This window comes from Callorhinus ursinus, unplaced genomic scaffold, assembly GCF_003265705.2.
Source record: "Callorhinus ursinus isolate GAN/ISIS: 27379988/994484 unplaced genomic scaffold, GSC_fseal_2.0 scaffold1, whole genome shotgun sequence".
Taxonomy (NCBI): domain Eukaryota; kingdom Metazoa; phylum Chordata; class Mammalia; order Carnivora; family Otariidae; genus Callorhinus; species Callorhinus ursinus.
Genome location: NW_027397063.1, coordinates 6,749,676 through 6,767,085, shown reverse-complemented (window position 1 = coordinate 6,767,085; position 17,410 = coordinate 6,749,676). Strand labels below are relative to the sequence as shown.

General features: G+C 36.9%; 1 protein-coding gene across 1 annotated transcript; it reads right to left on the bottom strand.

Annotated features, from left to right (window-relative positions):
• Nucleotides 1–3,897: 3,897 nt before the first annotated feature.
• KRTAP26-1 (keratin associated protein 26-1) lies at nucleotides 3,898–4,449 on the bottom strand. Its single transcript, XM_025867803.2, has one exon. The coding sequence runs from the start codon at nucleotides 4,447–4,449 to the stop codon at nucleotides 3,898–3,900; it is 552 nt and encodes a 183-aa protein (XP_025723588.1).
• Nucleotides 4,450–17,410: the final 12,961 nt, after the last annotated feature.

The following is a 17,410-nucleotide window of genomic DNA, read 5'->3' as shown; positions in this document are numbered from 1 at the left end:
ACCTTCTACAATTTCTAGAAAATTCCCCTATGAGAAATTATGCCTCAGTGGAGAAAGAAGAAACTATTGTTTATATTGAGAAGAGATTATACAAAATTAAGCCCTGAGGAAAAAAAACTCAGATTCCAAATTCTACCCTCAAAATAACTGAACAGTCTGTTAGACTAACACTGCATTTTTTTCCTTATGTATGCTTGATTTAAAGACTTAGCAAATCATCATTCAAGTTTAAATATTTATTTTTCCTTAATCCATTTCAGGTGAGATAAGGAACAAGATGATTCTGTCTGATTTTGAACTTCAGGGACAATGCTTCATAATTGGTTATGATGGAGACCTAAAATGTATTCTTGATTAGAGTTCATAGTGGAAGGCAAAGTGATCAGTAATTTACAATCTATATGATTTTGGTTAAATTGGGAACAATTATAACTACTTTGCTGCATATTAAAATAATTAAATTAACTAAGTAAGAAACATGATCATGGGCTAGCAATACAAAATTATCACATGTGAGCTAATGTATAAATATTAGCAGGTCCTATGTAGTCATGAGATACTGAATACAGAATCTCCCTTAAAATCCTGCTGTTTGAATTCTGAACTATGGGGAGATGAGAAGAGAATACCCGTTTCAGCCAACCTTAAGAAAGAAAGTACAGAATAAAACACCAAAGGAAAAAAACCCAACATGTGCAATTTCTCATCAGTACTCTCCTAAATCTAAATACCTCTTCCCTAGCTTCCACAACCGTCTGACCAAATTGTAACTTATTTAAGTTCAAATCAACATTTTCAAAGAGCCTAGTTATTACTGATACAAAGACAGCCTTCAAAGAACTTGAAGTCTAGAGAAGAATTCAGCAATGCAAATAAAACAAGGAAAAATTGAGCATGATTTTTATGTAAGAACAAATTGTGACTAGAACAGAATAAAAACTAGATATAGATATATCCATACAGACACTTGGGATTTATGAAAAAAAGGGCACTGAACTCAGTGCAGTAGGAAAAGGAGGGTCTTTTAAGCAATGGTGGTGGTTCAACTGGAATTTTGGACTCTTCTACACAATACACACACACACACACATCAATTTTACATTGATGGTATATACAAATGCTGAAGGCAAAACAAAACAAAAGTTTCTAAAGTTGCCATGTAGTATCTTCATTAATTTGGGGTAAACAGAGATTTCTTAAAAAGGAAACTAAAAGATACTAACCATAAATAAGATCGATACATTGGATTAACATAAAATAAGGAACTTCTATTAATCTAAAGACACCAGTAAGAGAGTAAAAAGATAAGCAGGGATGTAGAAAAAGATATTCAAACTATATCTACCCAACAAAGAACTAATGTAGATATTACATAAAGAAACTTTCCATTCTGAAAACAGACATATCAATTAAAAACATCAGCAAGGGACATGAATGGTTACTTTACAAAAAAAAAAAGATATTCAAATGGCAAAGAAACATTAAAAAGATGTTCTATGTCTGATGAGTCATCAGGAAAATTCTAAATAAAACCAACATTTTTCATAACTACATACTCACTTGAATAGCTAAACGTAAAAATATTGACAATCGCAAATATTGATGAGAACACAAAGCAACTGAGATCCTTATACTCAGATAGTGGAAACCAAAATTGGCAAAACTGTAGGGCATTACCTTGTCATGGCATAGAATAAAGCTGAATAGGCACATCCCATATAATTTATCAATTCCACTCCTAAAGATATTACCCAATAGAAATACCTTCTACGTATAGCAAAAGATAAGTACAAGAATAAAAGAGTATTCTATACATTATTCCTAATCCAAACTGGAAACAACCCATATGATCATCAACAGCAGAATGGTTAAATAAATTTTGGTGTTTTACTACCCTAAATATTATATATCAAGAAAAATAAACAGACTATTGGTATATATAAAACAGCATGGAAGAATCTCACAAACACAGTATTTAATAAAAGAAGCCAGAAATAAATGGGTAGATACTGTATAATTTCATTTCAAAGTTCAAGAACAGGCAAAACTAATATATGGGTTAGAAGTCAGAGAATGGCTACCTCTTTGGAACAATGATTTGTGCACAAATTAGTATGTTACATTTCAACCACAATTCCACTTAAAATTATTTTTAAAATAAACAGTCCAACAACATCAACAATAGAATCAACAATATGTCTGAGATAACAGTAGGCTAAGTCACAGTGTGATTTACTCTTCAGGGTAAAGGGTGAGGAAAGGGTTGTGAAAGACTACAGAATATGAAGGGTGCACCTGGGCGCCTGGGTGGCTCAGTTGGTTAAAAATCTGCCTTCAGCTCAGGTCACGATCCCAGGGTCCTGGGATGGAGCCCCACATCAGGCTCCTTGCTCAGCAGGGAGCTGGCTTCTCCCTCTGTCTGCTGCTCCCTCTGCTTGTGCTCTCTCTCTCTCTCTCTCTGTCTGACAAATAAATAAGTAAAATCTTTAGAGATATATATAAAGGGTACAGATGTCACAAATTCAAAACATCTAGGAGAGACAGGCAGGTAAGGCAAAAGAATGAACTAGAATGGATTTCACAACAGCAGCATGAACACAAACATAGGAGGAAGTGGCATTCTGCTTCAGTGTCAGAAAGTATACAAGGAAAGATGAATTCTGAGAACCAGAGGCATATGTCTTCTCTCGAGGAAACAACTACTAATCAGCTCCTGGAAACCATTGTCTTTTTTTGCATGCTGACACAGTTTGTAGATATTCCAGTTCTTCAGAAACGTTAAGGTTGCGCCTTTACAGTTTAGTTTTATTTTATTTGGAATATATATACCACTACACATTTTATGCTGAGTGAGGGAAAATTTATCTTTAATATAGATATGTCCCAGAGTATGTGGCTTCTGGTAAATACTGCAATAGTTCAGGTTGATCTTGTCTAGCTCTGTGTCTGTGTCTGGCACAGGATGGTTTAAGACATAGGGAATAAAATAGTTGCTGAATAAATCAGCAATTACTAAATGAAGTTGGACTGTGTTTTTAAAGCTGAGGGCAAATTTTCAGGGTAGGTTGATCAGAGGCGCGTGCAGGCCTTGATGAAGACACATGTCAAAGGGCAGATAATTATAAAACGCTGTGTGTTCAAGGACCTACATGTAAGTTAGAATTGTAGAGGTTAGTGTTGGCAACATTGGCAAAGGGACAGAGCTGGAGAGGTGGGATGGAAGAAGACAATGATGGAAAACAGATGCCATGGTCAGGGGTTGGCTTTGTTATTATATGGGAATCGAGCATAGGAAGCCACCAAAGGCTTACATGGGAAGGAAACATGGTTCAGTTTGCAATTAGAAAGGAGATTTTGGTGGAAGTATGTTCACTGGATGAGAGATAAGGAAAACGTTCCTAATCTTGCCTTCTCAAAGTCACTTCCACAAAGGGCTTTTTGGGTCTCTGAAGTACCTAGGATCAGAGATCTAGAAAGAAGCTTGAGGAACAAACCATCAAGCTATTCCACTACCGTGAGATAAGACATATGGTTGCGGATCCCATATCCTGTTCACTTATCTTGCAAGCAGTTGAGGTTGGTCATTTCTGTGTTCAAATGAAATAATGAAAGACAAACTGAAGAACCAGATTCTTAATTCTGACTTAATCTCATTTATTACAACATGAACCAAATAAATTCTTCCCACACCTGAGTGACATTGAACAGCATTGTAAATCAAATAATTTTATGCCAAGGAGAGACGCAAAAAAGATAAAAATAGGAAAGGAGCAGCTCAAATTACATCTCAGGCAGAGTAAAAGCAAGTAAAGGAACTACTAGGAAAGAAGCACAAGTCCACAGAGTTTGAATTTTTGTCCTGGATCCTTGGCGTGATTATTAACTGGAACAAGGAAGCTACTGGCCTCCCAGTGCAGAGCAAGATGGACGGCAAGTACTGAACACGTGGCTCAGAGGCTGGCATCCAGCGAAAACAGGATGCAGAGGTCTGAGGCTGCTGGGCACAATGCTCAGTGGTTGAGGACCACAGGGCAAAAAACCCACAGGGCGGCATCCATAAGTGAGGAGACTCAGGGGTCGGCTGCTGCTGGACACATAGCTCAGAGGTCTATAGAATATGGGGAGGCAGGAGCCAGAGATATAAGAAGCAGCAGGAAGAAAAGAAGTTCCATGGCAGGGTCTGGACACGTAGTAAGTAGTAGAAGGGCAGCAAGATGTTTCACAGTTGCTGGGATCACAGTGGGCTGGCTGGCGACTGGTTGGTTCACTGCAGCTCTCTTGGCAGTTGTCCAGAGGCTGGAGATGGTCTTGACAGTTACTAGGCAAGCAGAGGACATCACCACAGCTCATACCCGTAGAGCAGAGGGCAATGGAGGAGGTGAGAGGAATATGGCAGGGACTTCTGAGGGATCCCAAGCTATAGTTTGCAGAGCAGTTGTGGCAAGACATAGTGAGGTTTCAAAAGCAGGCTGCAGTTGAAGGGGAAGAAGCGAGTGTCTCTCCTCATTTGGCTTGAACCCTTATATATCCCTAGAAGGTGGTGATTGTGTATACAGACTCTTCCTCCTTGTAGGAAGCTGGATCAGAACTCTCCATTATAGCCCCGGAAGTGGTGCTCCCATGTCCCATAAACCTGGATGTTCCCTCCATTGATTGAGTATATCTATAAGGAAGTGTGACTGAATTTTAATAGGATCTCTCCTTCTTAAATTATCCAATGAAAACAGACAGGTTTGAAGGTCATTCACATAATCCAAATATAACCACCACTACATAAACATTCTTAGAATTCCTCTCTTGGAATTGCTTTTAAAAGTTGTAGCAAAACTCTTTGGAGGAAAAAAAAATTGTAGTAAAATTCTTTGAAACAGTGGCAAATTAGCTCTCTTTGAGGGGAAATTCTATTCTTTTTTGAAATTGTCAATAGTAAGAAACTTGAAAAGCAAGTATGTTGTAAAAGAATGTGAAAATTTATTTTTTATTTATTTTATTTTATTATGTTATGTTAGTAAAAAAAAAAGAATGTGAAAAATTCTATAACCTATATGATTTGGGACAGAAAAAGTTTAAAAACAGTATAATATGAAAAATTTCAATGTGCCTAAATGTGTGTGTTGCTTTATTTTGGAATCCTGGTAGAAAATGACTTCCCACCAAAATATTTTTATTTTAAAAAAGCCATACTCATTTTATTCATTTCAATAAACAGAGTCATGATGAAAGCTTGGTTTATGTTTAAAGTATTCTTAATATAGATTAATAAGATGGGCTCAGGTAAAAATATGGATACTACTGTGAACAAAAGCAAATAAGCAAAACCCCTCAAAGAAAGCTGAACAGCATGACATTTTTTAATAGCTAGTACGGTTTATATATTTCATGCTTACTTGTGTTCCAACCAAAAACTAATGTTCTTGGTAAAAAAAAAAAAATAGAAATAATGATTAAGACCTGGAAATGGGTTTGGTTTTTCTTCTTACATTGGTTCTGATGTCAATTTCCAAAAAATAGCTCCTAAACTACTTTAAATGGGAAATAGCATCAGAATAAATGTACAGTTTTTCTAAGCGTTAGTACTTTGAAAGCTATTTGGGGATATACTTTCCGGTAAAAATTGGTTTAAAAATGCTTCAATGTGTTTAGCTCATCCATTCCACTGTATTTTTATATCCCAGAATATCTAGTGGTTCCAGTGGGAATTTTAATTACCTTGCTGGATCTACTTTCCAATTCCCTTTAGCTAAAAATTCAGTGTAAATCACAATAGTTTCTTCCATTTTAATGTTCAATGGATACACCCACACTTAATAAGTCTCCCTCTGTCTAGGAGGAGATGGGGGGCGCCAAATCTCTGAAACAGAAGATTAGTTTCTCTATGAGCCAATACAGGACTATTTTACCACCAGGGATAGAAATATGAAAAGAAAATGGTATAGTCTCAGAGGTCCTCTACTAACATGTTGAACTTATCTTAGTATTTTAGGTCAGAGAATATTACCCTTTGATGATTTGTACCTGAGGAGTTTGAAGAATTCCTCCAAACCCAATCTCCACCTTTCTGGCTTTCATCACCTGATACACTCTGTACACATTGTTAGAGTCTTCTTGTGAAATCCTGGATGCATCAGCCGAATGGCGTTAGTAATAGGTGCAGCCACCATATTTAACTGAATGCTTATCACATTTATGTGTTGATCTTCTCTATGTCTGTTCTTCTCTAAAATAAGCAAGAGCTGAACACCCGTATCATTAGTACATCAGTATATTTGTGTTTATACATGTTCACGTATTATTTATGTTGTATGTATATATGAACATTTTTCCATGAAGAGAAGGGGTGTGGAATAAGAAGAAACTAGCATTGATTTACTGTCTCTGCTGGGCAAGCCTTGTAGTGTGGATACCCACATGTGTCACATCACTTTATCCTTGCAATGCCTTACAGTCAATTTTACTATTTCAAGTATTCATATGAGAAAACTTGAAATGTAGAAAGTTACAGTAATTGATATGAAAGACATTTGAACAAAGGGTGTTCAAACATTTGAACATTTGTTTGGGGGTCCTTGACCCCGAAATGTTTTTTCTTATTATCCAATATGGCATTATTTAGAAATATATTAATAGCATCATTTATGAATTATCTTCAATTAGCACAATCGCTCTGATTCCCAGTTCACTATGGGTATGATTTCATGGAATTATTGGAATCTTAATAATAATCTGTTTTTCAGTCTCATTTTTAGGATGCATTGAGATATAATAAAAACTTAAAAAGTAAACTGCAAGACACTATACTAGATTAATTTATTTTCTTGCTTTGGTATTCTTAACTCATTCCAAAAAGTACCACCTTGAGTCTAATTAGTTTAGAGCACTACCACAGACTCCAAATTTTTTTCTCTTATGGGTAGGTAACACTGCAAAAATATTCATGACATCTTAGAAAATAGGATACCCTGAATGTAGGTTGAACCTTAATATAGCGAATGTTGAACTGATGTTATTTGATAGTGACCGTAGCGTTCATGCGGACATAACAGCAGGTATCTCATTAACAGGCTCCTATAAACTATAAACAGGTTTCACGCTCTTCTTCTAAAGCAAAAGTTCAGGAATAGATTGAGGAATTAGGCATCCTGTGTGCTCCTTCAGATTTACCCATTTTGTTGTTTTTCTTCAAAGAACCAGGGGTCCTTACCTTTCTTACTCTACAGGAACAGCCCTGAATCTCTCTCTCTCTCTCTCTCTCTCTCTCTCTCTCTCGGACACAAAGAATCCTTAGAGCATTGCAACAATATAGTTAAGCTGGTAAATGGCTATTCTGCATTCATTTAGTCAACAAATATTTATTAAGCATTTTCTATGTGCTAAACATTATGACAGATACTGTCAGTAATACCAACATACTACTGATTTTTGCTCCCAAACACACCCAGTCTTGTAGAAGTGATAAGACAGGCACCCAATCCATGTCAGTGTTTACTAAGTTCTATAAATGGCATCCAGAGAAGGGCAAACATTGCTCATTGGCTTTACCTAGAGTTTGCAGTTGATACTCATTTTGGACTGTGGGAGGAGATGTCAAGGGGCTCAGGAAGGGGAAGACATTTCAGGCTATATGGTGGCAAATGGTATAAAGGTGGGAAAAAATGACCACACGGTGCTTTCAGTGGAGGATTTTTGAGGCAAATCGTAGCAACTAAACTTAGATTCACATGCTGAATCTAATTTAAGCACCAAAGAAGCAGTTAAGATATTGTTCTACAGGCATGGTGCTCTAGTAACTGATTTTGAGAAGAGAGTGCTATGATTAAATTGCAGACTATATTGGAAAGAGGGAAAATCTATTGTAATGCTTTTCTCTCTTGTTCCACTAAAATTATATCTTTTCATCCATTTCCCTTCCTGTTATCACTGTCATCACTCAAGTTGGGTTTTGTTCCCCTTTGGTGAATACATACATTTCCTACTGCCAACTTGACTCATAATCGCTATTGTCTTCTCTTTAGCTTGAATACTGTATTCAGATTAATACTCCTCAAATTAATTTCATCATATGACTTTCTTAGTTAAGAACATCAATGACTTCTTTTTGTCCAAAGAGAATTGTCCAAACACTTGATCAGCCCTCCTCTGCTTCCCCGAAGGGATTCTCTTCTGTATTTTGGGGTTGTCAGTTCATGTAACTCCATATCCCTCTTCATTTCACATCACTTCCTCATCCATACTACCCTTCCTCTCCTTTGCAATAATTCTTTGATTTTATCCATCATCCAGACCTCAGCTAAATTAGCCCCTCCTTGAGACCCCTGGGTAGTTCAGCTGGTTAAGCATCTGCCTTCAGCTCAGCTCATGATCCCAGGGTCCTGGGATCAAGACCCGCATTGAGCTCTTTGCTCAGCAGGGAGCCTGCTTCTCCCTCTGCCTCTGCTGCTCCGCCTGCTTTTGTTCTCTCTCCCTCTGTGTGTGTGACAAATAAATAAATAAAATCTTTTAAAATAAATAAATAAATTAGCCCCTTCTTTGTAAATACCTTCTTATCAATATAAAACTCTCTGGTCTTAAATCTATATGGCTATCATTATCTAATGCACACACACACACACATTCCTTTACATTGCAAGCAAAACATTCTTTCTGTATGTGCTGTAGAGTCTTGTATTTTGACTACATTACAGAATCCTTATTAGCTACTATTTACAGAGTCCTTATTATATACCAGATATGATTCTATGTGTTTTACACGTACTTACTGATTTAATCCTCACAACATTCTTTTCTATTTGAGTAGGTGTGCTCATTATTCTTAATACATGTGACGACACTTAGTCAATCCTTAATAAATATTTGCTGACTAACATCATAGCATTCACAAAATATAACTTAGGCTTTCTTTATCAAATAAAAGTTGACCTTTAGTCAACTCAAAAATCTCTTTTATATACTTTTCTTACCATCCATCCATTTTCACCAGGGTAAGTCAACTTTCAAGGAATATAAAAGACTATGAAGGTAGAAAAAGATTCAGGGAATCGGAAACCCTTCGTCAGTTTTTCTCCTGCCCCTTCTATGATCCCTGATTAATATTCATCTTAGCTTAGCTTAGAGAAGACAACGCGTTATCTGGTGTCAGTCCACTTCAACCTACAACATAAGGAAGTGGTCTGATTATAGCACCCTCTGTTGGATGCCATGTGTAAAATCATTAAATTATAATCAATTGGAAGAATAAAGTTAATTCACTGATCAGCAATGTAGAGTCTTGGGTAACTAATAAAGCTGTAATCTACTTACAACTGAATTTTTATATATTATAACATTCTTGAGTGTGGAAACTATGGTTTACACATGATTTGAACAAAATTTGCTCCATTCATTCCCAATTCATTCATATAAGAATTTCCCTTAGATGATGTTAGAAAACTGTTTTCTAGTAGTGCATCCTCTCATCTGTATTAAAGACAATGTAGGTGGAGGTATCCCTTCCACTATTCATAGTTAAGCCCTTGAATTGTGTCATTTTCACCTTTGCAAGGTCTTTTTCAACTTCCTCCCTTTGCCTATATATTTTATAAGCTTTAGTGAGGTATAATTGATACAATAAGCTGAACGTATTTAAAAAATACAATTTGTTATGTTTTGGCATTTCTATCAAAAATCAAGATTATAATCATATTAATTACCTTCCAAAATCTCTTCATGATCGTTTGTAGTCCTTCCTTCCTACCCCTCTCCACCTCACCCCACTCCTACCTTCATCTCCAGGTTACCACTGATCTTCTTTCTGCCATTTTGGATTAGTTTGCATTTTCTAACATTTTACTAAATGAAATGAAATGATACAGTATATACTCTTTTTTTTCTTCCTTCTTTTACTCAAGTATACTTATTTTGAGATTCATCCAAGTTGCAGCATGTATCAATTATTCATTCCTTGTATTTCTGTGCAGTGTTCCACTGTACGCATATAACATAATTTGTTTATTCATTCATACATTGATGGACAATTGAGCTGTGTGCAGATTTTGGGAATTACACAAAAAGTAATATAAACATTCATGTACACGTTTTTTTAAATATTTTATTTATTTATTTTAGAGAGAGAGAGAGAGCATGAGTGGGAGGGGCAGAAGGAGAGGGAGAGAGAATCTCAAGCTGACTCCGCACTAAGCACAGAACCCAATGTTGGGATTGGGGGAAGCAGGGAGCTCAATCTCATGACCCTGAAATCATGACCCTGAGATGAGGGCCCTGAGATCATGGCCTGAAACTAAGACTTGGATGCTTAACCGACTATGCCACATAGGCACCCTTCATGTACAAGTTTTTGAATACACATATAAATTCATTTCTCTTGGGTAAATACATATGAGTGGAATCATTTGATCACATGATAGGTCAATGTTTAACTTTTAAGGAATTGTCAAATTGTTATTTAAACTGGCTGCATCATTTTCTATTCCCACCGGAAGTGTATAAGAGTTCAAGCTCCTTCAAGTCTTTCAACATGTGATATATTCAGACATTTGGTATAGTCAGATTGTTATTCTATTAAGTGTACAGTGGCATTTCATTGTGGCTTTAATGTGTTAGTGATTGATGATACCAAGCATATTCATTGCTTATTTCCCATCTGTATATCTTCTTATCTTCTTTAGTAAGGACACTGCTCATTGTTTTTTCCATTTTTTCTTAATTGTGTGTCTGCTTTCTTTGTTGTTGAGTTTGGGGAGTTCTTTAAACACTTTAGATACAACTTTTTTTTATTAGATATAAGATTTACAAATATTTTCTACCAGTCTGTGGCTTGTCTTTATTCTTGTAATAGTGACTTTTCGAAGAGCAAATATTTTTAATTGTGATGAAGTTCAAGTTATCAATTTTTAAACTATGGATTGTGTTCTGTAGCTAAGAAATTTTAACGAACCTCATTCATGTCTTAAATATTTTTTCCCTACGTTTCTACATCCATATTTTTGAAATCTAATTTTTATCCTCACCAATATTTTCAGCTGTGATCTTCAAGATCACCAATAATGAATTCCCTGCCTGCAATGGCAATTTTTGCTTCAGTCTTAGCTCCATGACGGATTGCATTGCTATCCATACTCTGTATTTTGATAACTTGTCCTACTTTTATTCAGCAATGCTCTGATTTCATGGTTCTGTTTCTATCACACAGACCACCTTTCTGTCTTCATATCTACCTCCTTTTTCTCCCTCTGTTCTCCAGAATATAGATTTTTCTCAATCCTCTTCTTCTGCATTTTCCTTAATCTGCATTTCATTAATCATAAAGTTTCAATTAATAGCTCTAATAAATTCCTCAGTATTTATAATTACATTCTTGCTCTCTTTCCTGATCTGTGTTCCTGCATTTGCAGTTATCTGCTAGATCATTCCACTGGGACAACTTACCCTTCAAATTAAATATTTACATATAAATAGTGCTTTATCCAAAGTTGGTTTCTCCTTCCATGCACTTTATTTCTATGTATGGTACCATATCCTCTTAGTCACATAGGCTTAAACTATCATAAATCTATCCTCACAAAAACTTCTATCTTTATCGTATGTCCAAGGACAATATTAGTAGTAAAATATAGCTCAGGTAATGTCTTTTCCTTGGTTGCAGTTATCTTGAATACCTCCTCATTGTCCACAGAATAAAATCAAAGATCCTTAAGCTCCACTCACAGCTATTCAGAATATGGATCCCGCATACACTGCCAAGCCTGAGTTCTTCAGGTCCTTTTTATATGGAACTCCAGATGACCCTATTTGCCATTCTCAGTGAGCATCTCACATTGCTGGTTTCCTCTTTGCTGTCTTGCGTGCTTTTCCACCCTCTGTAATTACCCATATTCTACTTACTCTTTACAGCTCAAGTCAAATATAATCACTATCAAGAAGCTTTCATTTCTGCCCAGCCAGAGGCTATTTCTTTTCCTTGGAACTTGTCCCCACCTTACATATCTCCTATTGTACTGATCATTTCATACCTTATATTTATTCAGTTTACATCTAATTTTTGCTGCTCAGTCATAATTATATTAAAGACATTATAGCCTTATTTCTGTTTGTATTGTTAAATATGCCCAACATCCTGTTTCTGTAAATAGTTATTCGAACAGTGAATAAAAATGCTTTAGTCACTGTTTTCCTCTATTTAGTTCATGAATTTTATTTTCTCTTACTTTATCTCAAGCATTTCTCATATCAGAATGAAGACTCTCATGTAAATCAACGTCCGTGATGGTAAATGGTTGTTGAGAAGAACTGATCAGAGATTGGCAGAGTCTGCCTTAATTTAAGTCATTCTGTTGGATAGTTCCTAACCTATTCACTTGGATGTACATGTACATCTCAAACTCTTTTGACCCTTAGTTTTATAAACTAGAACCAATTTGTCTTTGGTTCTTTGAGAGCATTTCACAGCCAAGGCAAAGATTTACTATAAAATTCCTAAAGAAAAGGGAGGTTTAGGTCTATTATAGTGCTTGTCCTGGATTTTTCACATAACACATTTTACAGCCAGTGGAAGAATGCAGTTCACCTCTAGGTCACAGAGGAGGCTTGTTCAGTTATTTTCTTGCATAGCAAAAGCACCTCTCCTGGCCCCTCTTTACTCCAGACTCTGTGGGCACACTGGAACTCTGGGAAGAGACTCTATAATAAGAAATATCATTTTAAAGTATAAAGATTTTCTAGTTTGTTTTTTTTAATAGAACATGAAATCAAAATGTCAATGCTATGACTTGTCAACAACTAAGCAGTCCCACTAAAATCAATAGGTGCTCTTTGGGGGTTTGGCCCTAATGAACCCTTATCCTGCCACATAGAACAGAACTCAGGGCCAATTGAAGACTCTGAGTTGCCTAAAACATTTGTTTCCTCTGAAGCATTATTTTATAACACTTCAGAAAAGATAGAGTCACTTCCTTCAGTTGAAAAACTGACATTTAAGTGATTCAAGTCTTTATCTTGATCTTTATCACAGGCTACTCCTAAGTTCCGATAGAGTAGTTGTTTTGTTTTTTTCCTAATGGTGGAGATTTTGTTTTTCCTAAAAGTTTTCTCATAATATTTGAGAAACTTTCATCTCTTTTCCTGACTAATACCTCTAGAGATAGTCTTATTTTGTATGTAGTTAAGTTAATCAGTGATGAAATGCTCTGAAAACCTGGGAGTTGGTTACCACAAATGACAAGTATTGTTTTTCATGCTGAGAGTAAAGAAAGGAGGGCTGTTGTATTCTCATCAAACTTGTTTCACCAAGAGTCCTCTGGAGGAATGCAGGGCCATTCTGAAAAGAATGGAGAACACTTTCTGTCTGAAATGAAGGTAAATTGGATTACTTAGCAAATGGTTCTTTAACTTAAAAAAAAAAAAATCTGGGGCACCTGGGTGGCTCAGTTGGTTAAGCATCCACCTTCAACTCAGGTCATGATTCCGAGATCCTGGGATCAAGATCCCATGCCCGGCTCCCTGCTCCGTGGGGAGCCTGTCTCTCCCTCTCCCTCTGCCTGCCGCTGCCCCTGCTTGTGTGCTCTCTCTCTCTCTCAAATAAATAAACAAAATCTTTAAAAAAAATCCTAAACCAGCATGCATCTTGAAAGTGATGTGAAACATCACTAACACTATAGACTACTTAATTTTATGATTAAAAAATCATTCCTTTCATAATGATCATTTACTGCCTAGCATGTCAGCATTAGGCATGAGAATGAATGAACTGACTTTAGGTTTTAATGGTCATGCATAAAATTGAAGTAATCCAGAAACTGAAGAGGCTCAAGCTGGAGTGGCCATGGGTCTTTCAAGAGCATTTGTTGACTACCTTACTTGCTCAGTGGTGACTTTCTTTGGAGGTACTGACTTGGAATCAGAATATCGAGAAAATAAAGTATTGCCAAACCTAATATCTAAACCAGAAGAAGGGGCTGGTTTATTCCATGAAATTTTTAAAGAATTTTCAGCCAAACAACAAGAGCAAAACAAAAACAAAAACAGGAAGTGGGAATGAGTTGGATGTTTTAAGTAGTCACCAGAATGTTGTCACTACCCAGGATCACTTATCCATTTGATGTGGAGAACAAAGGCAAAAGAAATATAGAAAAAAAAAATTCCTTGTAACTTACAACCCACTGACAAGTACTTAAGACAGGCAAAGTGACCTTCCTTAAGGAGTTTAGCTATCTTAATGCTAGTGTTTTGCTAGAGGCAAAAGGCAACCTTAGCTTCACATTAACCCAACCTCCAGGATCCTATAAAAATCCCTTTGGAAATTTCCTTTATCTGTGCCCCCCCAAGATATATGTTAGCAATCATCCTCCAAGCATATGGCCCACTGATATACATCTGAAGGATCTCATGACTAAGGTTTCAATAGACAGTAGTTAATGACATTTTCTTCACAACAGCTAGCTTCTCAAGGTCCTGGAAACCTTGCTTCCAAATTCCTTAGAGACTTACACTATCCCTAACCCCCTCCCAACTTGAAAATATATAATCAGTCACTCCTCACAACCCCAGTGTAGGTCTTTCTGCCCACAGGTCCTGCCCCCGTGTTTTAATAAAACCACCTTTTTTGCAGCGAAGACGTTTCAAGAATTCTTTCTTGACAGTTTGCTCCCAGACCCCAACATTTCACATCACATTCATCTGCTCCCTTCCCCACAAACATTCATCTACATTCTCATTTTCCCCCTGGCAACAAAGATGGGATGTTAACAGAAATATTGCTTTCTGAAAGAGGGAAGAAGGCCTCACAGGTTGATGAATAGAATTTGAAGGAAGCCCATTGGAATCAAGTAAACATGTTGACCAGCTTGTATGGCTAATAGGGCAATATTTTATTGTCTGTTAACTGTCTATTAATTAACACTTTATTGTCAGTTAATAAGGAGGAATTGGGCAAACAAAGGCCAACTCCAGGGAAACAGATTCACAAAGAGCTTACCAACAGTGCCTGATTTGAGCAGGAGGAAGTTTACTCTGGTAGTGCATCCCAAGTTCTCCCTAATATAATCACCAGTACAAAGATTCAACTAAGTGGGCAGAAATTTCCACCCTCTTTCAGAGGACAGTTACAGAGATGTGCACCTACACTGAGCTTGAAATGAAGAAAATTCACTAATGCTATGATCAGAAACTGGTTAAATTGTTAGAACCTCAGCCAGTTCTCTTGGGGGATTAGAAGATGGTGTTCTCCTTCCTGTGAAGGAAGAGTGAACAGTTGGGCTATCTCCCAGCTCAACCCCTCCTGCAGCCTGACCCCTTGGAGGTGATGGTAAAAGGTCAAAGAGTTTTTACAGTGGGTTCTGCTCACTAGAAGAAGGCTTTGGTTTTCTCAAGGAAATTCCCAAATAGACTCCTGTGGGACAACCCAGATGAGGCATTGTGTGCCTTGGATTGGGTTTATAATGATGATAAAGGTGACCCACTGAAGAATGAAAAACTGACTTTAAGAATTCTGGGTGAATTCTTGCAGTCCACCCACCACCTTGGAAATCTCCTTTAGCCCTTGTGTTAAAACTGGATGAGTATAATAGAAGTTTTATCTTAATAATGGGGCAGTAGATGCCCCAGATTAGGTTTTACTCCTTAAAAATTAGTTTGTATTGCATGTCTGAAATCTGAGGGAACCAAGGGTATAAACCTTGTGATCCACAGCTGGAGGGCAACCTGGCTGTGAAGGCTGAGCCAAGGGATTCCCAAGGTTTAAATAAATGGAGTGAGCATGATGATGTTGTTGCCCAATATTGGGCATTGAATGCACTAAAAACATTAGAAGATTGTTTGAGCCCCTAGCTGGTGTCTCTTTGCTAAAAATCAAAAGTAAAGACACCTTGCTTACTGGTATTGAAATACATTCTCTCTTTGTCCTCTCTCTCTGTATCCGCACCTAATGATTCCTCCCTCCCCCATACCCTGACATCAGTCACTTTGAGGAGATAGATAATTCAGAGAAGGACCCATAGGACCTCTGTCTTTCTTTCCCCAAGGAAGATAGAGGCCCGTATGAACTCCTTTCAATACATGTGAAACTTCTGGGAAATAGGGATTCACACTTTTATAGTTCTTTTTGGTACAGATGCCCAAGTCATCTTTCTAGTCAGTCCAGGGGGTAGTGCTTGGATTCAGCCAATGAGATTTTGAAAGATATTACAGTAAGGAAGAATAGATAATGTGACCTTGTGGGTGGGGCCTTTGGGGCCAATTCAATGTACTTTTGTTATTACAAGTATCATAGACCTATAGTTCCCCATTTCATAAATTCCAAGGGGGATTCTTCTCATTGTGAAGAGCTATGTTTATAGAATTGTTAGTACCCCTTGGGACCCCTTTGTGCTTCAAGTCTCTGACTGATGATTTTGCTGATTGGAGCCTTTGGCAAAGGGAAATAGCCTCTATCTACTGAATGCTGCTTGGAGACCTACTAATAGTAACCTTACTTAAATACTGAATGAGACATACCGAATACATTTGGGTGCAACTTCAGACTAATCAGACTGATCAGAGTAGCCAGTGGAGTGCCACACTCACAGAAAAATTCATCAGTAGCAGTGTAGAAATCAGGATTAGATATTGGGTGGGGGAGATGGTCCCTGTAGGGTTTTAGCATTTCTGCATATCTTGAGAATAGGGTCACTGATTCCTTCTGTTCTAAATTATTTTTTTCAACCATGTTTGTATAGTAAAGAGTTTTGGAAAACAAATATAATCTTTCTCTCTGAGGCAAAAGACAGGCATGCTTACTGCCCGTTATCATAGCCATGATCCAGGCTTCCTGATCTCAAGGATTCTCTCTTATAAAGCAACTCACTGCAAATCCAAGTATCTTCTGGCTTCTTATTCTGCTGTGGGAATTGAGGGTCAATGAATTGGTGCAAATGCTAATATTCTGGCTTCTGCTATTGCCATGAATAATAAAGCTTTTGTTTCTGTCCCAGGGGTGTCAGGTCTTCTGCCAGCATCCATGAATCTGTGCTAGGCTAACTTGGTAGCTTGCAAGTAGGGTAAAAGCTCAGACTTTTTATGGTTCTCGTTATCCCCTTCCAAAGATTTCTGTTTTCTAGTTGAAATTGTGGCACTGCAATGTCATAACTAACTCTATTTTTTTAACAATCATTTAATAAGACAGAAATTTTGGTAGAAGTACAATAATTGTAGTAATATTGAAATAATGATGAAAAATTAGGCATTTATGCAGCAGTCACTAGGGCAGATTAATCACATTTATTAGAAGATAAAGAAAACAACTTGATGCCATATTGAAAACATATTTCAAAGCCTTAAAGGGCACTAAAAGAAGAAGAAAATTAACAAAAAGAATAAATATTAACCGTGACTTAGTTAATAAATAATCTTAAGTCTGAATAGTAAAGCAATATATGGGTATGCT